This window comes from Strix aluco, chromosome 11 (genome assembly GCF_031877795.1).
Source record: "Strix aluco isolate bStrAlu1 chromosome 11, bStrAlu1.hap1, whole genome shotgun sequence".
Taxonomy (NCBI): Eukaryota; Metazoa; Chordata; class Aves; order Strigiformes; family Strigidae; genus Strix; species Strix aluco.
The window spans coordinates 18,825,138-18,850,185 of record NC_133941.1 but is presented as its reverse complement, the minus strand read 5'-3'; the positions used below and the strand labels follow the sequence as shown (position 1 = coordinate 18,850,185).

General features: G+C 44.9%; 1 protein-coding gene across 3 annotated transcripts in view; it reads left to right on the top strand.

Annotated features, from left to right (window-relative positions):
* CACNA2D2 (calcium voltage-gated channel auxiliary subunit alpha2delta 2) overlaps positions 1 to 25,048 on the top strand; it is a 226,609-nt gene that overhangs the window by 4,807 nt on the left and 196,754 nt on the right. For all 3 annotated transcript variants that reach the window (XM_074836445.1, XM_074836444.1, XM_074836443.1), the window contains exon 2: positions 18,489 to 18,570. In XM_074836445.1, coding sequence (XP_074692546.1) covers positions 18,489 to 18,570 — 82 coding nt within the window. The remainder of the gene's footprint in view (positions 1 to 18,488; positions 18,571 to 25,048) is intronic.

Here is a 25,048-nt window from a genome sequence, read left to right as displayed (position 1 = left end):
GATTGTGGTTTCAGAAGCTTGAGTTTTTCAATTGTAAACATTGAAAAATTGTTAGTCTATATTCTCTTGGGAGAGCGTGTGGGTTCCCACTGAAATCAGTAAGGCTCCTGCACATAGACGTGAGGGTAGAAATGGGCTCGTGCTTGGTGTTTGACAGGCATAGTTCAGAAGCTGCGTTGTAAAGAAGCTTTGTGTATGTTGTATGCATGTGTGCAACAGCCCTTAAAAGCTGAAGGTGGTTACATAGGGTCTAAATGGAAATCTGAAAATTTATCTTTGACAAGCTTCCTGGTGTTTGGCTTCAAAAGCCATCAGAAAGGCTCTTGAGGGCTTAAGTGCTAGGGCATCTGCATGCTGTAACATTGTACATGTGCACAAACCGTACAATTTAGACAATGCTTTTTTCAGCCAATGAAATACTCAAGTGGGATGAAATAAAAGAAAAAGTCATTACCAAGCAAAATACTTGAGTGAAATAATTCAGCAAGAAAGGACAATATCTGAATGTTTCGATATTTACTTTTCCAGGAGCCTCTTGAAAGCAAAATGTGTTTTGTTAGCAAAATTATTTTTTCCTCTCTGGGGTGCTGGTAGTACTTTGTTGTTTTAGAGCTGTTCCTGTAATCTAGCCTTTATCCTCAAGTTTATTATTGCTGGATTGCACAGGGAATGGGGTTGTACAAACTGTTGTTATTGGAGAGTTGGTTTGTATCAACAAGCTATTGGCATGGTTTATCATTTGATCTTTTAGAGAATGCACGTGGATTTTCTTAATAACTTTGACAGTTGTCCTACAACCCTTCCGATTCTGTCTCAGACATTATATTTTGGGCATAAATATCATAAGGAATACAAGGTGTTTACCCAGACCAAAGGATTAATTCTTCCGCTGTAAAACAAAGTGTTTCTCGCATTGGCTGACGCGTGAGTGATCAGGGTATTTAGCCAGATCAGCTTGTGATGGGTGAAGGGGCTGCAGGGCAAGAGACACAAGGATCTGAATGGCAGTCAGGCCAGTCGAAGGTTGCAGGGTCTGTGGTTTCTCTATCTATTCATTAACTCTGCGCAAGGTCGTTATTCTTGCCTGTGATTAGGCTCCCATGCTGCCTCCTCGGAAGCTGCTTCTCAGCCTGGTGGGGGCAGTGCAGGGGCTGTTGTACAGCACACCTTCTCCCGGGGCCACCTGAGACTGCCTTCCAGGAGAACCAGGGTCTGGCCTCCTCCCTGTGCTTCTAGTAGATGCTGAGAACTCCAGAGGAGGTAATTGCTGATAGCAATCAGATTGGGTGCTAAATAGGGATATAAACCATTTAGTGCAATAGCTCTGATGATAAAGCCTTGGGCGCAGTTGCCAAAACAGAAGTTGAGTTTGCATATCTCTAATGAGCCAAGTGCCTTTGTGCAGTAACACCACTGAAGTGCATGGAGTTAAACCCAGGAAGCACAGGATGCCACATGATTTTTTACCACTGATTTATGTCAAAAATCCCTGAAGTTCTTGCAATGAAAAGGAGATCTTTAATAGGAATGAGTCTCCTGCCCCCCCCCCCCCCCCCCCCCCCCCCCCGACCATGATCCTTCTTTCAGTGTCCATGAAGGGTGGGAATGGAGCTGCTCTTTCTGGGGACTAAGCTGGAGCTACATTTACACTGGTGGGTATCTCGTATGAATCCACTCAAGCCCTGGGCAGACTCTGGATTTCCTTGGGTTGTGCTGGTGCCAAAACTGTTTTGCTACTCTGTCCTGCACTGACACTTGGGGAATTCATGAATTGATATGGGTTGTGCCTACAGTGAGTATGTGTATCACTGTGATAGAAAACCCGGAGTGATGGATTACAAAAGGCACGTTCATTTACCTGACAGAGGTTGTCTATCTTGAATTATTTATGAGGCTTCACAGCATGCTAGTAAATTTTGTAAAAGCAATGGAGTCCTGGTAATGTGAGCTTCTTCACTGCAGCTTCCGTAGTAGAGTTTTGCTGAGAAGGTACGGGAGGTGGGGGATGGAGGAGGAGGAGGAGGAAGAAATAGGCAGTGAGTGGAGGGATAGAGAGACACTGCTGTTTTCATGTGCAAATGATGAGGTGTGCAGAGCAATGAAGTGCGAATTAGTTAGATCATGCTGTGCATTGGAGCAAAAAATCTGTGTAGTGTGAGAAAGCAACCTATGCTTCAGGAAAGCGGGTAGGGGGGAAAGGATGGGGTGTACAGACACAAGGACAGAGAAGGGTGACAATCTCATGACCAAAATACTGGCAGCTTCCCATTTGTAGGAATGTTATTTTCAGGGGTAGCTTCTTTAAAGTGTATATACTCATTTTGGTGAGGTTTTATTATCTGAGTTCCTCTAAATGAAGGACCAAGCCAGAGTTGGGCAGGCTTTTCTGCTTGGCCTTCAGCGACTGTGTGGCCTTCAGCATGCAGAGCACGTGGCTGTGGATCAGAGGGGTTTGCTCAGAATAACCTGGAAGATGTGTGGCCTGCAGGAGCACTAAGTCAGTGTTACCCAACAGGGAGAGCGAGGGCAGTGAGAGTCCGAGTCCTGGCGGCAGCGTGCTGGCTTGCCTCGGTCCCTGCTGGAACACCATTTCAGAGCTAAAATTCAGTGATGCGTCAGGCACAGTACAGGTTCGTGGTGTAACTGCCACTGCATACCTGATTTGTTGATAAATAGAGCCTTCCCCATGCTTTCAGGCTTCTGAGCCTCTTGGCCTTCCAAGCACAAACAAAGTTACCCCTTAAACTGTTAAATTGGTGGAAAGAATTGGGAAAGAGTGTTGTATCCATTTTCATTGAAGTGACAAATGAGGATATGATTCTTCTTATAAATACAAATGCCTTTCAACTCATAACTGAGCTAGGTCCTGAAACTTTTCTCTTGACACAAGCTGCCAGTCTAGTTTGCTGTCAGGCCCTGTTTCTTCTCTAGTAGGCACTTACTATTCTTCAGTCCAGAAGAATCCCATATCTAAAGTCTGAGTTCACATTCATTCTCCAAAAAAGAAAACATAACGAGGGGCATATTTCAAAATATTTTTCAGAGCTGACCTTGTATAAACCACTTACAATTCAAAAATGTATAAAGCTCTCACTGATTTAATTTCTGTTGAATCAGAGGTACTCCTGTATTTGAATTCTCATATCTATTAAATTTAATGTAAAAATATCTCTTCATTGTCGCCAATTAACACTTTCTCCACAGTATGACACAGTGAGGGTCATGAATGCAGTGCCTTGTTTGCATTTCTAATGTATGGTGGGTTTCACAGTCAGATTTTTGGCAGCTGTAACATGGACACCAAAGTAGAGACAGACTTAAGCCAAGCGAAGCACCTGATATTCAGCTTTATCAGGTGTTGAAGATTGAGTCAGATTCTGGGCTGTGAGTGGCTGAACATCTTTTTATTGCTCCATAACAAACTCAGTAGACCCAGGAGGAGCCAGAGTACCATTTCCTCATGTCTGAGGTAGTCTTATAAATTAGAGGTCTCTACTAAGCGTTCACTGTAGTGTCACATTCTTAGGATCAGTGGTGAGGGGCAACGTATTGTGTGGGCTCATGAGCTTCCAGGACCTCTGCAGGGGGAGGGATGCCTATTGCCCAGGTAAAAGGTAAACTTTCTGCAACAGTGTCATGCATACCAGGGGAAAAATGGGTGGAAGAAACAGCATTTAATTATTCAAGACCTGCAAGCTGAAAAGGGTTTCAGGACAGTGAGCTAGGCATGCATTGCAGCTTCATGGGCACTCTGCTTTCCCCTCCTCCCCTGCCTGCTCTGGGAAGGAGGGTAGATTACGTGAGTATGGAGAAAAAAAAAAAAATCAATATTTTTCTCTTCACGCAGCTCTTAGTTTTTATTTATTCTGGGAAGTCTTCATAATTGTTGATCAGTGACCAAAGTGATGACATTATTTTGCCTCCCACAGAATGACAGCACTTCCAAGAGCACAGACCAAAGGAGCATTAGCCCAAAAAGGACCCTCTCTGTGCACGGGCAGGAATGCTTTCATGCCCCTCCTTGGCTGTGTGCTGTGGGACTGGTCATGATTGAGCCATTTTTTCCTGACATTGTATTTGTTATGATGTAGAAGAATTTGCTGTTTTCAGTCTTGCATGCTGTGCTCTGCTACAGCTATGTTAGGTTTAAAAGCTGAGGAACTTAAAATATTTTTCAAGATACTGGGTCAAATTCACCCCTGATGTAACAATGCTATGGGATTATGCAGGGGATAACTTTCAGGCCTTTGTCTCTTAACTTTTAAGTATGGTGGTGGTTGTGGTTGCTTCTGATGTGAATTTTATTGAGAGATGGAGAAAATAAATGTGTCTAACACATCTACTATCTGTTCATGCTTCGGTCCCAGTTTCTAAATAACCCCATTTAGCACCTGCCTGCCTGTTTGACCTGGCAACAGAAATGTTGTGTTGGCATTTCTGACATCAATACTGCCTTTTTACCCATCATCTTAAGGCTAAATTGAACCTTTCTGTGTCACTTGCTCCTTGCTATGTTTATTTGTTTTGATCTTGTCTTTACTTTAGAGAAAAATCTAACCAGCTCTGTCTTGCTTCTACCACCTGCTAGGAGTTGGGGCTCTTTTTCACCTTCCACAGGTGAACCTCATATCCTCAACTTCCCCCTGCTTCCCTGTGCTCCCTGCCCAGACATGAGGAACAAGAGAGCTCTGACAGCCGCACCTTGGCTCGAGGTCTCACATCACCGCTGTGGCTGCTGAGCTAGCTTGAACCTTTCCCCCCTCTTTCAGCCCTGTCCTGACAGCCTGGCTGGGGCTGTGTTTGCTCGAGCAGGCACAGCGTTCCCAAGCTGGAGGTGAGGCTGCGTCCCAAGGCTGGTGTTCTGTGTGGAGCATTGCCTGTGGCAACACTGGTGTGTGGGAATCTTCTTTTTCTGCCTTTCTTCTCTTGACATGACTCCAAGTGGAGCCTTGTGCTGAAAGCATTGCTGGTTTGTGCAGTTTATGAATGTGATTGTGTGCTGAAAGCAGCCTTTTTTATTTTATAAGGGCCACTTAATAAATGTCACTGATTTGGTGACTCGTAGGCAACTGAGCACATGGCTGCCTTCTCATTGGGAAGTGGCTGCCAGACCCTGTCCTGTTCTCTGGAGTCACAGCTGGCTGGTGGAAGAGTAGGTTTGCCACTTGCCATAAAAAACATGTGGTGTTTTCATGGTAGCTTGTGTAGTACTTGACTTTCAATCTTAGTTAAATCTACTTATTGCTCTGTTTGTGCCATTTCAGTTATTATGAGATCCCACAAGATAGCATGAGGATTCTTGTATGTGAAGTTTCTTCCAGAGAAAACCAAGCAGCTGCAGAAATAAAAGGTTTAGTAAATGGCACCTGTCCTTAAAGAGGAATATCAGAGTGATTGCAGTGTGGTGGTGGGGAGCTGAAAAGGGACCTGCTATGGGCTGTGGGGGAGATGTTCCAGGTGTTGCATTACCTGAGGCCCATGTTGGGGCCACAAGTGCTGCATATACCTGCAGTGTTTCTACTTAAAAACATATGCCCCTTGTTGGATGAAGGATTCATGTGCTTCAGGGGCTGGGTGGAATTGGTGGTGAGAGTGCTGTTTCATCCTGCACCAGAGCAGCCAGCTTGCTGTATTGGGTGAACTGCAGTTTGTTGAAATGTTCTGAAGTTTGTGAAGCTCACTGCACAAAAGTCCAGATCCCACAATCAAAGCAAGGACTATTCCAAATATATAGTATTTTTTTGTCTAACTTTCCACATTAAATTAACCTTGCTTCCTCATTTGGCTTGGCTGCAATATTTATCACAATGTCTTCTCATTTTTTTTTCTACTACTATGATAATCAGGTTTGGTATCTATCTTCTAATAGTGTCTGAATAGCGGAATGCTTGCATTGCTGGCAGTGATGTATAGTTAATCTTGAGCACAGATAGCTGTGAGGAGTCCGGACAGACTTCAGCCCTTGGCGGCATGCTTGTGAGAGAGGAAATTAGCCTGGGAATTGTTGTTAAAATGGCTCCTGTGTTAATCTTGCTGTGATAGCACAGCTTCTGTCAGTATGTGGGTTAGCAAGATGCTTGTGGCTGAGAATGAGGGCAGATTCTCACTTTGGAAGAGTCTCAGCAAAGACCTTGTCTTACGCCTTTGCTTTGAGGCGATTTACACTGAGGAATTTGGCCCACTTTTCCATTTCCAGGCCTATCTTCCAGGTGTTCTCTTATCCCTGATTGATCTTCTGGCCTACTTTCTATCCACTATGTGTTAAAAGGTGATCAACCTGTCAGTCTTGGCTAGCATCAGGAGCAAAGCTTGTGTGCCTCAGGCTCGTTCCCTGGGGAGACAAGTAATTCTTTCATGTGCCCCTTGAGATTGTCCCCCCTCCTTGTCACTTCCCGCTGCCGTTTGAGCGACTTGTCCTGTTCTCCATCCTCCGCTCCTGATAATGTTTTTTCACATGTGCTTTGTAATAGCACTTGCACTTCCCTATTGCTCATTTTGCTGATGAAACCAAGGCTTCAGAGACTCCAATATGTCAGCAGTGGAGCAGGAATTGCAACCCAGGTCATGTAATTCCTCCTCCTCTCTTCCTCTGAACAAAGAATCCATGCTCTTCATTTTGGGATAAATGTTTCTTCTGCTATGTACTAACAAGACATCAGATTCAACTGCAAGAACAGAAACGTGGCCAGGAGGATTTGGATTCCAGAGGCAGTTTGTGTCCCTTTCTTTGGTGTTGGGAGAGTGGGATCTGTCGCTGTGCATGAAAAGCTTCTCTGAAGGACACTATTCTTTGGCAAATGCCTGGGCATCAAAGCTTGGTCAGTGCTGTTCTCTACAGTTACGCGGAGGGCGAGAGGGCTTGCTGCCATGTGCTTAGTGCACTCAGCACTGGGCTTTTGCAGATTAAATGGGTGCCCTCTGCTGCATAAGCCCTACGTTGGCTGCTTGTGCTGTGTAAATTAGAGTCAGGCACCTTTCCCAAGAAGTGCTCTCTTTAAAATTGCATTTTTGTGCTGATGATGCACTCATTTAGAATTGGATCTCTTGTGCTCATTGCCTCCTTGTGGCAAGGGCTCATCAGTGGGACTGGTTACAGGTGAACTGTTGGGCAGTAGCTCCTGACCATCCCTTGGACGTTTATCCCCTCGGACGGTACCTGAGATATCATCTGAACATTTCCCACTCCCTGTGTGTGTCTCGGAGAAATTCTAGAGGCCATTAAGCTGGGTAATTTACATGCTTCTTGAGCCTGTGCCTAGGGAAATATATTTCACAGGTAATTTCAAATCTCTTGGTGTATGGAAGAAGTCATTATTCTAAATAGAAAAGGGCTGGTGATGTCACGGGCCCCATTGAGAGGACCACATTAGAGACTGGAATTTTTCTCTCTTATGGAAAAGTCTGAGGCATTATATTCGTAGGGGTTTTGGATGTCAGATGTTTTTGATTTTAATGTCGATACTCACTTAGAAAAGCAGAAAAGGGAATTATCTTGTAATCTTAGATTTCAGTTACATGTGAGTATACTGTGTGTGAGGGCCGGGAGGAGACATACTTGAGGTATCCACAGGTGTGTGAGTTTTCTGCTTTGGTGTTTAGTGCATTCTTCCAAGGGCAAACATCAAATTTAACATCAGGAGGCTGAGTTGCAGTTCTGACTCTGCTCCTAAAAGTCTGTCTGGATTTGAGACTACCGCTTCACCCTTGTAGCTCCATTCTCCTCTCCTGAAAAAATGGAAAATATTTTTGTCAGATGTATTAGGAGGATATGACAGTTTAATGTTGATCAGTCCCCTCAAAATGACATCTGATGGGCCATTGCACTATCTGTGCTTTAATTATGATATTGCAGTGGTGAGGGAATGTGGACAGTAACTCTGAAAATTGTGAAGCAAGGTTCTGGGTGCACTGTTGGCTTATTAGCTTGAGACACATCTGTGCTTAGGCTTCGGCAGAGTTTCGTAGTGACCTTTCCCTTTTGAAAGAGAAGACGGCTGGTTGCAGAGTGGGGCTTTCTTGCATCAGGGGGAACTCCCAAGGTGCTTGGCACAGCATCCTTGTGCCTTAAGGTGCTCCAGCACAGCATCCTCCTTCCATGGGGTCCTCCAGCACAGGAGGCACATCCTTTCCGGTGTGAAAAGCTGGCTGAGGTGGAGATGGGGAAATGGAGCCTGATGGACCAGCGTCCTGAGCGTGTATAGCAAACCCTGAAGCACCATGGAGGTGGTTCCGTCACCTTCGTTTCAAGAGGCTTGTATCCTTTTCAAAGGAAAGGTTGTATGTATATGCTTTTTCCCCATGGAGGGAGTGGTATTTGTCCCAGCTGGATGGGGAGGAGGAGAGAGGAGGGTGACCTGTGAAAGCTGATGGTTTCATCCCTGTTGTTGTTGTGCCCCGAGTGATGCAGCAGCACTGTGACAAAACCAAACTGGGCTCCATGCTTCCACTGTCCCTACCTCAGAGCATGTCTGGATGCCACCTTACAACAGGATAGGTCTCACAGACAGCTTTTAGATGTGTATCACAAAGTAGTGAGGTAATGACATAAAATGCAGTAAACTATTATTTATTTTTTTAATGCTCTCCACCCCCACCCCTTTTTTCTTTCATTGCTGAAAGGGACTAATACAATGAAGAGCTTCTGCAAAGGAAGGCGACTGCATATGAAATAACAGGGTTCTGGGTGTTCGGCTGGTGAGAGATGCAATGAGTGAGCATCGCTAAGTGCTTTATAATAACAATGATTATAATGCTCTCTTAGGAGCCAGGAATCTCTCAGGTAGGGGGATGGTGGGGAGAGGGGTTGTTTAAGATGGGGGATTTAACTAGAATAGACATCTAGTGACAGTGACACCCAGCAAGCTCCTGACGAGTGTTGCATATAATGCTGCGAGAGGCTGCTCCAAAAACCCCAGGAGACTTGGATTAACATGGTTAGAGACTGAGGAATAATGGGAATGGATGACCCTGAATAGCTCTTGTAGCAGGAGGTCTTTGTGTCAGAGGTTAATGATATCTTTTCTTGGTAAGGAGAGAAGTTGTAGACACAAATTCAGCAGAGGTCTGGCTAGTCAGTAGTCCTCTATCAGACTGCTTAATATGGCTCGTGTTTTAGTGATCACGTTGATCGTGTTGTGCCTAGCCTGTTTGTGATCAGCTGAAATGTGCAATTGGAAGGGTGGATGCTGAAAGCAGTCATCCTGTGGCTAGCAAGAATTGCCCAGTGTGCCACTTTCAGCTTGGCCATGTTTGTGTTTTCCTGCAACTCTCCATAGCAGCATGGCTCTTCCTGGCAGCAGGAGCATTGTTGGGTGGAGTGCCTTGTGTGAACAAGAGTGCATTGGGAAGCTCTTTCTTGTTTGGAGCTCTGGTCAGTCCTTTATTTTCTGGTTGCCAGTATGGCATATCATCTCTCCCTCACTCTTTAAACAGTGCACTGGAGAAATGAGAAATATCTACAATGTATGTATTCAAAACTCCAGCCATCTGGAGGCAATGATAATGGCACTCCTTTATCATGCTTTGCCCCAAATCTTGACCAGACTATCTATAGAAATGACCCAAGCAAGGGGAACTGTTTTCCTTTGTCCAGTATCTTACTGTTTGCATAGCCAGGAGGTGGTTGTTGTGAACTATCCTAAAGTCTTGCAGGAGCCTGCCTCAGCTTGGATAGTCCTGCTGTTGCTCAGCAATGATACAGCAGCGTGGGGTAATTCATAGCATCTAATCACAAAGCTGTTTGCTTATGCTTTAGATGACAGTGTTCTGGTGGCACAATACAGAAACACTACCTGGACCGTCATCTTCTAGCCATCTAGCCTGATGTACTCAAGTGACAGCTTCACTATTTCTCCAGGCTGCGAAAAAAGCTCTTCTATCTCCAAATCCTGCAAGGTGTGGCTGTTCTGTCTTCTGGGGTGGCTCAGCCCTCCATCTGGTGATGAGGATTTACTGGAATGAACAAGAAAATGCAACAAGCTATCCTACTTCTGTCTAGCTCCCAAGAGAGTCATGAATTATACACAGAATAAACAAATAACCTGATATGTCTGTCATTAGATCATAAAGAACTTTAATAATTCATGCAGCTTGCAAAATCCTTACTAAGACCTACCCTCCGTAACCTTATCTTTGCAGTGGGGGATGGGGTCTCTTCAGCCTCCACTCCGATTGCATCTGTAAAACAGAAGGAGTCAGCGAGGAGGAAGGTCTTATCATAAAACTTCATCTGTATAATGGGTTGCAAAGCGACGTGCAAGAGTTATCAGCCACTGGGGTCTCAAGGGATGCTGAAAATGACAAGTGGCTGCACTGGGTGAAATTTATGCAGATAGCGTGCTTCATAAAACTGACACCTATTCACTTATTTATTAAATCATTATGTTTCAAGTTCAGATTTGTGACAGGCTTTGAGATCAGGAGCCCAGTTCTAATTCTGCGCGACGAGAGTGCAAACATGGTGGAACCCACAGGCTTCTCTCGCTCCTGATGCGCATCAGCAAGCGTGCCATAGAAATCTAGTTTCAAGATGTAAAATAAGAGCATAGCTTTCAAAAAAGCAGGGAGTCTAAGGCATTAGGTTAGCTTTGGCTCTGAACAAAGGAGTTAATTGTTTTGAGTAGCACGTTGCTGGTATCACCAGTACGGGTCCAGTAATGGCAGCTATTGCCTTTGGCTTGTTTTGCTTGTGTTACAGTCCTGGAGTTGTGTGCTGGTGCTTCTACCACCACCACATGAAAGGTCAAAGCATGTGAGCCACCCATCCCCGTAGCAGCAGGAACAGTCGATCTGGACGTCCAGATGTAAATTCAATTACTAATTTATTCCTGTTGTAAGGCAACCAAATTCAGTTTTGCTTGTGCAGTTGGTAAGTGTCTTGATTAAACTCCCCACATAGCAGAAGGCTTCTTGCTAAACTTTTTCTGTCTCCCAATTGAAAATAGCAAACTAGTATACCATCTCGAGGTGCTCAGTTCTGCTTCTACTTACAGAAGTAGGAGTTGGTGGCAATGTGCTGAGGTCAGATTTACCCCTTAAGACTGTGACGATTAATTCTTGCACATTTTCAATGTCTTTGGGGATCCTTATATGGAGGTCCTGCCAAATAACACCCTTAATGTTCAAGTATGGCTGCATCATTGTGTGATGACCTGAAGATGAACTCTAGGCTGATAGGGATGGGAGGAACTCGATGATGGGGTTAATGACTGGAAGTGCCTTTTGGGCAAGTGCTTTCCTCTACCGTATGGTCTGCAGAAGATACTTATTGTGGTTGCTTTGCCATTTGTTCTTTTCATTGCAGTATCAATGAGGGGCATGTGCATGCACTTGATCAGAAGAATGCAGTGCCTGCGTGGGGGCCTTTTGCAGCACCGCCGGGCAAATGTACCAGCTAACACATTCAGTGACTACTACTTTCTGTTGGCAAATCATCCACCAACAGATTGTAATTTTCCTCAAACCTACTCTTAGGCTTTAAATTATTCACTGAATTATCCTTTGGCCTCCAGCTCCTTTGCATATCAAATACCACAAATCAGCTTTTTGTGAAGTTTGAAATTCAAGATATTTTCATTGGACACGTAGCTCTCAAAGAATAGTTATCGTGGCTCTTTGTCATACTGGGAGGGCATTTCAAGTGGGGTCCTGCAGGGATCTGCCCTGGACCTACTTTTATTCAATGGTTTCATTAATAACTTAGGCAATGGAATGGGAAATACACTTATAAAATTTGCAGGCGACACTGAGCTAGGAGGGGTTGCATGTACTTTGGAAGACATTATCAGAATTCAAAGTGATCTAGAAAAATTGAACGGCAAGCTGGGTATCAGCAAAATGAAATTCAGTGAAAACAAATGCGAAGTGCTGCACTTAAGAGGGAGAAATCAAACGTACAAATACAGAATAAAAGAGTATCTGTCTGGGTAGCAATGTGGCAGAAAAGATCTTCAGAATTATTGTGGATCACAAACTTTGAGTCAATGAAGTGCTGTTGTAGCAGAAGGGCACGTTTATTCTGCAGTGTACAGTAGTTTCTTGGACAAGACTGGGGAGGTGATGTTTTCCTCCTCATATAGCCAGTCACTGGGTTTGACTTCTGTTGGAGCACCTGGTCTCACTTTTTGGCATGAGCCTTTGGAGATGTAGGTAAACTGCAGAGAATCCAGAGTACGGCAACAAAAATGATGGCATGTTTAGAAAACAGTGCAAAAGAGGGAAAGCTGGAAAAGAATGAGTTTGGAGTAGAAAAATTAAAGAATGGAAAGGCAAAGGATGCAACGGAATAATGATCTTCCAGTTCTTAGGAGCATGTCTCAAGAATTTTTCAGTGTCTGCTGTAGGTGGGGTAAGTGGGAAGAGGGAAGTGAGATTTAGGGTATATAAGAAGGGAACTTTTTCACCACATGGTGAAAAATGGGACTGGAAGAAGGTGCTGTGGGGATCTTGGGTTCACCTTCAGCTGAGGATTTAAAGAACAGACTAGACAATACTTCATGCAGAGGGTTCAGGTGTTTAGATGTCCCAGTGCAATGGTGGAAGAGGAATTCCCGAAGCCGCTGCCATTCCACACATCGATGACTGACTGAACACCTACTGCCTGTTGTGTTTTGAGGTGGAGTTAGACCTTAAATGGTTAATGCTTCTGTTTGCTGACAGAGAAATCATATTTAAGGAACAATTTTCCTCTTGCCCTAAATGTCATTGATGACAAGTTGGTGGTTACTGTTGCTTTTCCCACAGGTACCCATAAGAATATTTGTGCTGAAGAACTGTTAATGAAACACAAATTTTCTCTGTCAGACTATTTTCCCCTCACTTTTTGCCCAGCTCTACCTATCCGTCAGGTTTCATTGTATTGTTACACATGTTGAAGCATCAGACTGGGGTCAGGATGGATCTGGTAGGGGGGGTTGGCACTTGCTTTTTTTTTTTTGCCTTTTTTTTTTTTTGTCAAGACATACCCTGCTGCAAAAAAATTTTAAAGATGAAGCAGACAAAGGATAGGACAGAGAAATAGGCACAGAAAGTTAGTGTTTGAATCAAGGAGAACAAAGTAATTTGGTGATTAGCTCTGAATGTAGAACACACTATACCGCTATCTTTCCCTTCCATGTTTTTTAAAGCTCTTCCTTGGGATATAGTTTTAGTATTCATTTGTCCCTTCCTTCCCTCCTATAATAATGTCAAAGATGCTTTCTTATTATAGGGGAGACCAGATGGTAGAGGTGAATAATGTCTTGACAAATACTAAGAAAAGACTAGTCCAGCAGGCAAATTTTTCCCACCCCTCCTTTATATAAACACCTGTGCACATATTTAAATTGAAAAGGAGTCATAAACTGACGGTGTGGGAGGCTTGATAATGTCTGGAATCAGAGTCAGTAAGTTCTTTGGTTATTTTGAAGGAAACAGGTGCTCTCTGTAAGTTGTATCTTCGGGGAGGGTTGAAAAAGGCAACTTCAGTTTCCTTGATGGGTAAATATTGGCTCATGTGGGGTTTTACAGCCTTGGTATGTAAGAAATTAAGAAAACTCAGAGGGGGCATGATCGTGCACATACATGCATATGTGCGTACTGACACACATGCTATTATAGTTAAAGGATTAAGCATCTTGAAGGAATAAGCCAATTATAAGAAGTTCCTGCACAGCAAAAAATAGACAACACAGTAATTAATAACGTTATTAAATAGCAATATTTGGGCACTGAACCAAAGAGTATGAATCAGAGTGAAGCATTCTTGGCTGAACACACTGCGTGAAGTGTAGACACTTGTACAGAACACTCTGTGTGTAGAACCCAGTAAGCTTTGGGGCAGTATATCTACTTAGCAAGTAGTTTTTTCCTCTTGTCCTTTCATGTTTGTGTGAATCTTTCTCTTATTTTTTGGGCCAGGAAGGCATCAACAGAAAAGGATTGAGTGTCCTTTTTTTTTTTAACATCCTCTCTTGCTCACAGCCAAACAAGCACTCTCCTAAGGCTGCTTTAAAAAAAGAGAAGTGTCCTCAAGCAGAAAACTAATTTTCTTTCCTCTTACTTCTCCTTTTCCTGTGCCTTTATGAGAAGCTGCTTGCAATGAGGCTTATATTCATTAGTAGTTTGTGTGACTGCCTTACCACCCCTAGGTCAGGTGTGCAGAGGTGTGACTGCAGCCTGTGAAGGGTCAGTCCCGTGTACCCTGAGGCACCGAGGGGCAGAGTGGCCCTGGGCTGATCTGCAGTGGACTGTCCTCCTGGTGCTGGCCACAGGCTGTCAGCGCATGGCTTGCAGTGGTGGCTTGTCTGCAAATGTCTTCAGCTTCTGTACAGAAGACCAGGACTCCAGGCTGCCATCTGTTGCATACACAAGCGTGTGAGGATGCAGGCCAAGGACAGCCTGTCTCCTGTCTTTCCAGGCAATTCTCATTTTCTTCCAAAGCCACACAGCTGGAGCAGTGGTACAGCCTCACAAACCAGTGTGGACATGCACAGAAGTCTTTGCAACTGCTTGGGTCACCTAAAGCATGAAACGTGCCCTAAGCAAGGGTTGCTGTGACTAGTGGCAAGGCACAGGCGCCCACAGAGCAGGAGTGGGACAGGCTGCATGCTTTGCTGCCTGGCCCTGACTGCAACACCAGTGACTTGCCTCCTGATATGCTGCTTGTCACAGTAAATGTTTTTGAAGCTCTGCTGTTTTTTTTAAGCCTACTTTATCTCATCTTTAAGAAAAATCAAATATGCTAATTATGAAATCAATTAGCATTTTTGTAGTTTTCTTTGGAGAGGCAGTGATAAATGGTGTTGTGTTTTCAAAATCACTTATGTCCCTTGTTAAATGTTGCACGGGAGGCTGTAAAATATACAGGGGAAGGAAACAAACCCATTTTTTTCAATGCAAGAGATTTTTAATGTATATCCTGAATGTGTGATCATGCTTGTGCATGCAGTAGTTGTAGAGTTGTTAGGTTGGAAGGGTCCTATGGAGACTCCCCAGCAAAGGCGGAGCCATCTGAGATGATGAGGATCACTGGGGTGTGCTGTGCATGTCACTGCTAAAGGGGACAGGGGATGGCAGGACTGCCAGGCTGCTTGCATGCGGTTCCTGTAGGCACAGAGCTCCTGAGTGCAATCACAAATACTTGAGCTCAAAGGTTTTCTTCTCACCCATGTTAATTCACTACAGAGGATACTAGAGTGGTACTCTGTTGACGGGGGAGACTGCGTGCATGGCTCATAAAGGGAGCCTGGTGGCTTTCTGTGAGCGGCACTACATCCGTGCTGGTGGCTTCTCAGTCAGCACATCAGCTGTTTTCTTTATGCTTTATTTGTAAATGCCATTTCACAAGAGCAGTAGGGCACTCCAGGCTGCGTGTTTTGAGGAGTTATTGCTCCTCAAGCCCTGTAACACCACCTGAGGCGTGCAGTAATGGGCCAGGAATGCAATGACTGTCATGTCTTATTGCTTACAGCTTCCATAGGAGACACGCTTCAAAGAGAAATCTCCATGTTCATAATGGGCTATCAGTTTCTTTACCCTCTTCATCCTTGCTACAGTTGTCTTACATAAAATTTTAAGTGCAGTGGCCGTAGGAGAGAAACAAGAGGCAGAAGGTCAACCAAGACAGAATAATAATGGGGTTTATGTATTTTTTTTTTTAAATGGTAGCTTTCAACCCAGCATACAGCAAGTGAGATGAAACCTAATTCTGGGATGTGACCCACTCTGAAGACTTCTGGTCATGGACATTACCAGAGCTAGAGGGACATAGTAATGGGTCAGTAAGCACAAGGGCTGTTGCCAGTGCTATGAGTAAGGGATGTGCTAGTCAGAAAAAAGAATTTTTACTACCACTGGCAAAAGCTCTCATATAACTATACTACACCAAAAAAGGAAGCTGCTTCTGCTATTACATTTTTTAATCTGGAAACCTGGTGTCAGCTATGCAGAAATCCCTTCCTGACTTTTTTGATAGTGTAATACACTTTTTTTTTTTAGTAGTGGTATCTAAAGCTTGTAATACAAGACTTAGCTGGACTTTTTGGGAAACTGCTGGTCTGTAAGGTTGAGAGCCAGGTATCATAAGGCTGCACAATTGAAGGGAATTGCAGTCTTTCTCATGAATGAAAAAGTCAATGGCTTTTCCCTAAAATAGTAGTACTTCTTGGGGCGGAGGCAGGGGGTGGAATAAGTTTAAAAAAAATTTTTTTTAAAGAAATCCGCTGACTAAATTTAAATTAATTCTAAATCCCAGCCCAACTGAGTGCTCAGTGTCTCTTTTGCATATATCAACAGAGCAGTAGTGATGCCTCTGTCTTCCTCTATAACTAATCCTCTCTGAAGGCTTGGCCATATGTGACATTTATGTGGATATGAGCAGCTGTTAATGTTGATGGATACTACTTGAGATGGACAGTAATTTTCCCTTGCTGTGGTGGTGTAGGTGTTCCTGGAGGGAGCTGACACAGGCAGGTGTCACTGAAATTGAGGATCTTGCACAGAGCTGGAAGTTAAGGAAAAGTGTCAGCTCCACAAGTCCTCAGTGGGGTTTCTTGGACCTGTGGCTGAGTATAAGCATATAATTGATTTTTTTTTTTTTTCAGTTCACTGGACAAACTGGAGGAGGGGGCAGGGGGAAAATCAGTTTTGGTGTCTCAAGGCTTTTCTTTAAATGGCTGACTTGTGTAAAAATAAATAATTCTTGGTGAAAATACATCGGAAGGCTTATGGGTAGCTTTGGACAACCTGAATATACCTTTGATGACAAATAAAATGTTTAACTGAAAAAGGAAAAGAAAAAAGTACTCAACCCACCCCCCCTCAGCTCTGTGACCCATTATCTTTACACTGGCCATCCCACCAAAGGCTTTGCTTTCCCTCCTTGGCAGAAAGGTGGGCTTGCAGATGTCTTCACCCATCTCCTTCCCTGGATTTCCCCTCCTCCCCAGCCAGGCTCCCGGAGAAAAGAGACTGCATTGCCTCTGCAGGAATGTGGGAAATAGCTAAAGTTATACTGGAAAACTGGGAAGATCTGGTGTGCGCAATTAAATCTTGTTTTCATCCACAGCCTTGCATGTTATTAACTGGCATGAATTTTGACTGTGTAACACGTGTCTGTCTGCCAGTCCCTCCCTCTGTCTCTGTTTGTCCGCCCCACCCCTCACAAGTAATGCTTCAGTTCTGGTCTGCTGGTTGTCTCTGCATCTTTCTGCTTTGATATTTCTGCCCAGCTTTTGGGCCGTGTTGTATAATTCGGAGTCCTCTGTGGCCTTGCTTCTTAGTTGGATTTCTTTGCTCCATGATCTCCTCGAGAGCCTCTTCCATGGCTTTGCAGGTGGTGGGGGAGCGTGTGTGGGCTGCCTGGGGAACGTCGCTTTGCATGAAGAATGAAATCACTTGGTAAACCTAACCAAAGTGCAAAACTCTTGAGCTGGCCTGCTCGCTCCACCATTGGTTTGCCATGCTGCTGGCCTTACCTTGTGCTCCTTCCCTCCTTTCTCCGGTGTAGCGCCAGGAGATGAATGTTGCTGTGCAAAAAGCACCGAAGGCAGTGCCAAGTGGTGCAGAGGTAATCGAGTGTTGCATTTCCAGGTCAAATGGGAGATTTGACATTTGTGTGGCCAGGGGCTGGAGTCAGGGAATCTCATTAAAAGAAAGAGTTATCAAATTCCGTGGATTTAGAAGAGGGGTTTTTTTGTTGTTGTTTTTAACTTGGTGTTACTGCTCTAAGCAGAAATCTGTGTGGTTGAATATATTGGAGGGTGTTGTGCCTGCTGGAAGCCCTGGCAGCCAGCTCCCTTGCTGTGCAGGGGTCAGGACGAAGGAGATGCCATGTGGCAGCTCCTGGCCCTTTCTGCTGCCTCGGGAGGCAGCTCTGCCCATGGTGGTTCTGGCAGAATCAGTGCCTGGCTCAGGTTGGGCTTTGCTGAAGGTGCAAAGCAGCTGAGCCCTTGGGCAGTTGATGTCCTGTGCTTGGCTCCTGGCTCTGCCCAGGTCTCTCCCGCTGTGCTGCAGCGATAATCCATGGCTGCAGAAGGCCAGGCACTGCTGGTCCGGCTGTGGCTCTGCATGTGCTCTCTGCCACAGAGCCCTGCTGAAGCAGTAAGCTGTTTTCTGTATGCCACAGTACTTCGACCTTGTTAATCACTCTGGGCTTAAATAATTATCTACTGCAACTGTTTATATAAGGAGAACACACACACACACACACCCCCAGGCCTTGCAATTTTTGTTGTACTTTTTTCCCTTCTTTTTTCTCTGTGGCGCCTTGTGTGTAAATTGTGAAGTCGAAGTTGATAACCTGCCCCAGCCGTAATTCTCAAAGCCACATGTTCTTGGTATTCTGCCTGCACCTGGTGCTGCAGAAAGAGAGCAGTTAACTTAGCCAAGGGCACTGATTTCCTCCCTCTCCCTTCAATCACCTTGCTTATCTACTAAGTGTCAGGGCTCTGACTCTTTCTCTCTTTCTTTCTCTCCCTTTCTCTTTCTCTCTTTCTCTCTGTCTCTTGCAGTATGCAGTACTGGGCCAGGAGGCTGGAGCAGGAGATTGATGGAGTGATGAGGATATTTGGTGGAGTCCAGCAGCTCAGAGGGGTAAGCTGTCTGTCTTTTATCTGTGCTGCCTTCCTTGTGGCAATGAATGTTCTCATCTGCAGAAATCACCTGTGTGAATAGTTGCAGTAAGTCACCCTCTCGGCTCTCTCCATGGGCAGGGTCATGGCTGGCTGTGCTTCTGGTTGCTGGTCAATTTGATGCATTTATCGAGTGTGTGGGAGTGAGTGTGTTTTGTATCTGTCTGTCTCTTGGGCTGCATGTCACTACTCTCTGAGCATGTACCTGTGGTTTTTTTTTCCTATATGACATACTAAATGTATCTTAAATCCGACTAACCTTTCCTCCAGGGACTGAAGGTAGTTTAATTTGTGTTTTAATTTTAAACTTCTGTTGACAAAGCAGGAAATGTTCAAAGGATAATATGACTAGCCCTTGGAAGCTCTGTGTTTTTAAATATACGTTGCAGGTAAAACTGTAATTCTTGTTTGGCTTCTATTTCCAAGAGCCACAAACCAAAACCCTGTTACTGATGCTGGCATCTGCCTCCTGCTCTCTGACTTAGCCCTGGGACCGGGGTGCAGCAGGGGGTGGAAGCCAGACCTCCTCTTGTCCTGGCAGCAGTGCTCTGGGTTGGGCTAGGGCAGGTACAGAACGGCTTCATCGTGGCTTATTAGGTTTGTGGATCTAAGGGTCTTTAAGACCCTCTCTGTTTCCTCTTCCCAGTACTGTTGTGCTGACTAGCTGTTTTGAAATGGAATAATTTGAAATTAGGGTTATGGTGTTAATCTAAAGAAAATGGGCTTCTCTAGCATGATAAATTTGTTGGCCCAGAAGAAAGCATGGGGTCTATTGTATTTTCTCATGGCAGTGGCATGTTCTTCTCAGATATCAATGATTTATGGGCCTCTTGCTGTCTGTCTTACACTAGTAGCTATACTGGCTTCAAGAGAATTGTTCATGTTTTATACTATTGGTTGTAACCCATTGTCTAAACACAGAAGTTTCGCTATTTTCTTTTGAATGCATTTTAAAATGTGTTTAACTGAAGGCTTACAAAACTCTTCAAAGCTCATCTGTTCATTCGTGTTCATATTTGAGCTCTTAGAATTGTGTATCTGGGCTTTGCTTGCATTCATTTCAACTGGATTTATATAAACCTCATGTGCAGCATGAAAAGTCTATATACTGCTTTGGTTTTAACAAATATTTTTGATTGTATTCACGCATTTGTGCAATGTAGTTTTGCATGCTGGTAGGGTCTTAGAATCAGAGCCCAGGATGCAAGTTTTCCAGGCAATACATAGGCACAACAGCCAGCATACTCTTTAGCAGAGCACATTTAAAAAAAAAAAAAAAAACCTGCTACTACATTTTGTACATGTCCTCTCTTACAATTTATTCTTATTAGCTTTGATTTTGCTCCTTTGCATGTTAAATAGGTATATCATGTAATTTTTTTAATGCCATAATTAAATAGAAATTACACCTCCAATTTGCCAGCACTTGACTCCTATTGGCCAGTCAGTCAATTACAGGTAAGAGAGCTTCCCACTTTTTCTGTTTAATTCTTCTGATAGAACACAGTGCATCACTTTAATGGATTAATACCAGATAAAATGACTGCAGAGGGACTGAACGGGTTTTTCAAAATCTGTTTTGGAACCTTCTTGTGAAGGGAGGGAGCTGTGCACAATTACTGCATCTGGTAAATGCATGAACTACCTGAAGCCAAGAAATGAGCTACTGAAAATTCCAACATGCAGCCGTTAAAACATCAGAAAGGACTAGTAAAGGCTGTATGTGGATCTCCAGGGGAGAACTTGGAATGAGGAGTTCAGATTTGATTTATAAATGCAATATCAAGTGAATGACACTTAAAGACCACATCGCTTGCTAGTGCAAACTAGTATAGCTTCACTGATGTGAAACAGTACAGAGTGCTTCGTCCTAAAGAACTCGGAGCTGTACTCTCAGGGAGTCCTCTTAACCACCAGTTGCACACAGGTTCATCTGGGTAGCCCTATGGGAGCTGTTTAAGTGGTACTGTAACCCACTATGAGACATGGATTTTAAAAAAAAATAACCCATATTCTGCTTCAACCACACTTGAAATTTAGAGGGTGGCAACTAATTCTTGAGGTTGGGACTTGGTCTGTGCTTCCCTTCTTGTAAAGGGCACTACCTAGGCATGACTTGGACTTTGCAGCTCATGTTGCTCCATCGTTGTGCTGGCTTGCAACCAGGATGCAGGTGCTGGAGTCCAGTACCAACTCAGGGAGCTGCGGTGTACCCTGGCACAGAGCAGGCAGGCTCGGGGCAGAAGGGAAAGCCACTGCCCTGGGAGCAGTGGGACCTGAAACATCCATGTAGTTGGAAGCAAATCCTACCCACTGGGATTTCTCAGGAAGGTTTATTATTAAGCAAGAATAGATCCATGTGGGGCAGGAAGGATAAAGAAAAATGGGGCAAGTAGAGCCTGTTTTTTGCCAAAACTTGCTGATGTTCTTTGGGATTGCCATGTTAGCCTGGGAGATTCAAAATGTCTTCAGAGGAGGGCTTCTGGTACATAGCGCGTAAGGAGTGATATTAGAAGCAGGGGGAAAAAGTGCTCCAGTGTCACCGAAGACAAAACTGGTCCTTCTGAACTTGGTGCAGGTGGTGGGTCCCACTGCCAGCTCTCATGGGTCTATGAAGCCTGTCAGCACTGTGGGTGATGCCATGCCAGAAATGGACCTTTCCTTTCCAGTTCAAATCTGACTATCAAAGTGACAGACCAGTAAATAATAACAAAAATACCCTCCTCCAAGGTTTGTCAGGTTTACTTATGAATATTTCTTTCCTTGGGTTGCTGTGAAAGGATGCGGACCTGTTCTTTGGTTATTGACTGAAATACTATAACTGTTGTGGCATATGAGGCATGAAATTTATTGTCAGAAATATGGTGTCCAGGAACACAACAGTCCTGAATGTTTTATCTTGCTGGAGTGCTGCCCACCCAAGAATGATTTTTACTTTTAACTCTTTAGTCATTTCCTAGAGTTGGGGTGCTAAATGTCAAATGCCCCTGCTTCCCTCCTCTCCTGCAGGGATGACAGGCAGAGGTCTCGTATGCTTCCCCTGGGAAGATTATCCAAGCTTCACACCATTCAGATGCTTCTTTGCATTTTTCTGTAGCAATTACAGAGGAGGGCAAGAAGCTCTGAGATGCAAAGGGGTGTCATGCCAGGGGCTCTCCTTTCAGTTGTGAGGTACCACCTCCCTCCTTTCCTGAAGTCCAGACCTTGAAAAAGACTGAAGTGCAAATGTCCCCATCGGTCAGACTGGCTGTGGTGGGGCTACACATATATCTGAACGCTGTGGGCTTGGGGCTGTAGGGAGGACCGTGACCTTGCTGAGTCGATTCGCTGCCCAGTGAAGTCAACATTCATCCCTCTGGGTGCTTGGGGTGTAACATCATGTTGGTTGGCCCATTGCTCCAGCATGCCTCAAAACAAATCCCAGCACTCGGAGATTAGGGCATGTTGCTTTGCCTCTCTGTCCTTGCCTCCCTCACAGCTCACCAGAGATAACCGAGAGCACAAATCATTGCTGATTTAACTCTGACTGGCACAATGATATGTGGAATCCTAAAATCATAGCTGAATAGGTTGAAATTCTTTAATTATTTCTAGAATATTATACTAAAAATCCAACTCCCTGACTTCATTCTTTTTCTGTTAGTGACTTTCTTTGTGGCTATGGTGGACTCTTCATCATTCTTCAGGACAAAAAAATGTTTGGTTTTGACATTTCTTTCTGCACTGCACTACATTTCTCTTTCTTCCAGTGTTTTGGCACAAGTAAAAGTTGTTGACTTTAGTCAGAAATGGATGGATTTGTTGTATTTCTAGCCTAGATGGTTTCTTCATGTTGCAAAACCTGCTCCAGGGTAGACTGTGCTCAAGAGGTATTTCCCATGCTGGTGTAGCCCTGTCCCAGCCTACCAGTGTCCTGCTGTGCTGGCACTCATGGCAGGACTGACGGTGTGTGCTGCTGGGTTTTGTGCCTCACTGAGCAGCTCCCCTGAATGTTGTGTTAAAACTCCTTTGCTGGATAGCCAGGCTGAGGTTCCAAGTCTCTTCTGGCTTGTTACCTAAATTGTGTTTGATGCTGTGTCTTCTGAGGTGAGCAGCTAGCTGGTCAGACCATGTTGTCCTCCTTCTCCTCTAGTACCTTTTATCCATGGCTGCCTGTTAATGGGCTTGTTTCTTTGCTGACAGTTACTGAGGAAGCCAAATCTTTCAGAATGAGATGGGGGAAAAGCTAAGTGATGTAGGTGCTGAGATCCCTTTTCTGCACAGTCTTCCTTTCTGCTCTTCTCTGGTTGTCTTTCCCGAGGGTTGCTGCAGTAGCAGGGACGAGCCCTCGCCCGGAGGTGTTGCGCAGTGACAACGCAGCCTTTCACTGGCAGACAGGCGTTGGCCAGGGCAGGGTGGGGAGCAGAGCTGGGCCCCCGCTGCGCCAGCTCTCCTCTTGCTGGTTTGGGTGAACAGAGCTTCAGGTCTGGCAAGCTGGTTGTATCCTCCTTCCCTTTCCTCTGGGCTGTTGAGTGAAGTCACGAGATAGTGTCTGGATCTGCCTCACTGGTGTATGACTGGAAGATATGGATACTGCTGGCCTTGGTGATGAGGAAACACCCAGTCCATAAAGGGCCCAGTCCAGATGGCCCCAAACCTGAGCCCGGGGTGGGCCGTGGTGAGCAGCTTGCTGGCAGGGCTGGGCAGTCAGCAGCCTCTGTGTGAGCTGTGAGATCCTCAGCACGTGTGACTTCATGGAAGGAGGATGAGCCCAGGGAAAGGGGAGACTCGTGCTGTGCCCTTTGGGGTTCAGCCTGCTGCCCATGAGGGGTTTGCTCAATGTGGCACTGCAGAAGTGGCTAGGCTTGGTCCTTGTAATCAACATATTATTTTACTTCAGTGGATTTTCATGTCTGTCTTTTATTCTTGCTTGTTATCTTGTGCTGTTTTCCCAGCTTTGTTTTGCCAGTTTGGCATCTCTGCCTGGCAGAAGTGCTGCTGTTCATTCATCTGGCCTTTTGTGAAAGGGAAGGACAAATCCTGCTGGCCAGGGCTTGGGGCAGAGGGACAAGGATCTGTGCAGGTGTCCCCACCTTTCTCTTCCTCACAGCATCACCATCAGCTTGCTAGTTCTGCTTCCCTGATATATCACCTCTTGTTTTCAAAGCATGGCCATCCTTGAGTTGAGGCAGCCCCAGGTGAGGAACTGTGGTTGAACTGTGCACAAACAAGAACTTGGATTTTAAAAAAATAGCATACTAGCAGAGTTTTGGCTTGGATCTGAAGAGTTGAAGTGGCATCCACCTTGTATATTACTGCAGTCACTATCACTCCTCCTGTGATGGGGTCTCTGCAGTATTTCACATGGCTGTGTGAGTGTGTTCCTTACAAGACTGCCGGTACAGAGCTAGAGAGTCTCTATAATGCCAGCCCTCAGAGGTAAGGCATGCTCTTATCAAAGGAGCTGCCAAGGTTTTCTGTTCAACTTTTTTGATCTTGGATAACTACTGGCATAATAGTAACATAGGCTAAATCTTCCAAGTAGCTGTGGTATTACATGATGCTTAATTTGCTCTTTTGTTTTCTCTGAGTAGAGAAACACTCACCTGGTCATTCAGTAGGGCTGGAGAATTTGGAAAGTGTTTATGGGATTTATGGGATTATGCTAGAGAACTGGAGACCCCTGCACCATGCTTTGCATGCAATCTCCAAGGAGTACATCTGCTTCCAAAGGGCTCTGTCAGATGGACTGGGCATTTACAGAAGGACAACAACGTGTTCCTTAGACGTGGCAGAGTTGGGAGTAAGATGCTAATCTTGTGATATTCAATCCAGTACCACAATCCACAGTTTGGACTTCAAAACACCGTAGGAGAGTGCATCTGGCCTTTTCCTTCTGAGGAGTCAGCCCCAACCTCTGGAGTGAGAGATGAGTGATGTCCAGGGACTGCACTGCACTCGACAGAATTCAGGGAAGGGAGTTTGAGCCCAGAGCTTGGGCAAAACATGCAGCCAGCTGCTTATGCTAGAGCAGTGCTGAATGCCTGCTTTCTTCCAAATGCTGCAAGGGAGAAAGGACCTAATTTGAGTTTTCCAACAGCTAGTGCCCATCTGGGGGCTGACCCAAGAGTATTGCCTCTGTACCCCAGATGGTTCTAAGAGCCCCATGCTCTTGGTTCCCAAGCTCATGCATTATCTGTCTGATCCTTGCTATTCCTCCCCCCTTTTCCCTCCCCCTCTCCTACCAGCGTGCACACAGCCTGCTTCCGCACACCATTGCTGTGCCCTCCCCTGCTCCTCATGTTTGATAAGAGGAAGTGTGCGATGCCAGATAAACACATTCCTGTTCCAAACTGCTTGGGTTTATTTTAATCTGCCTGGGCCATTCAGCAGCCTCAGCACTCTGTTCAGTGCTGAGTGCAAAGCCAACAATATATTACCAAGGAGGAGCATTTAAATGT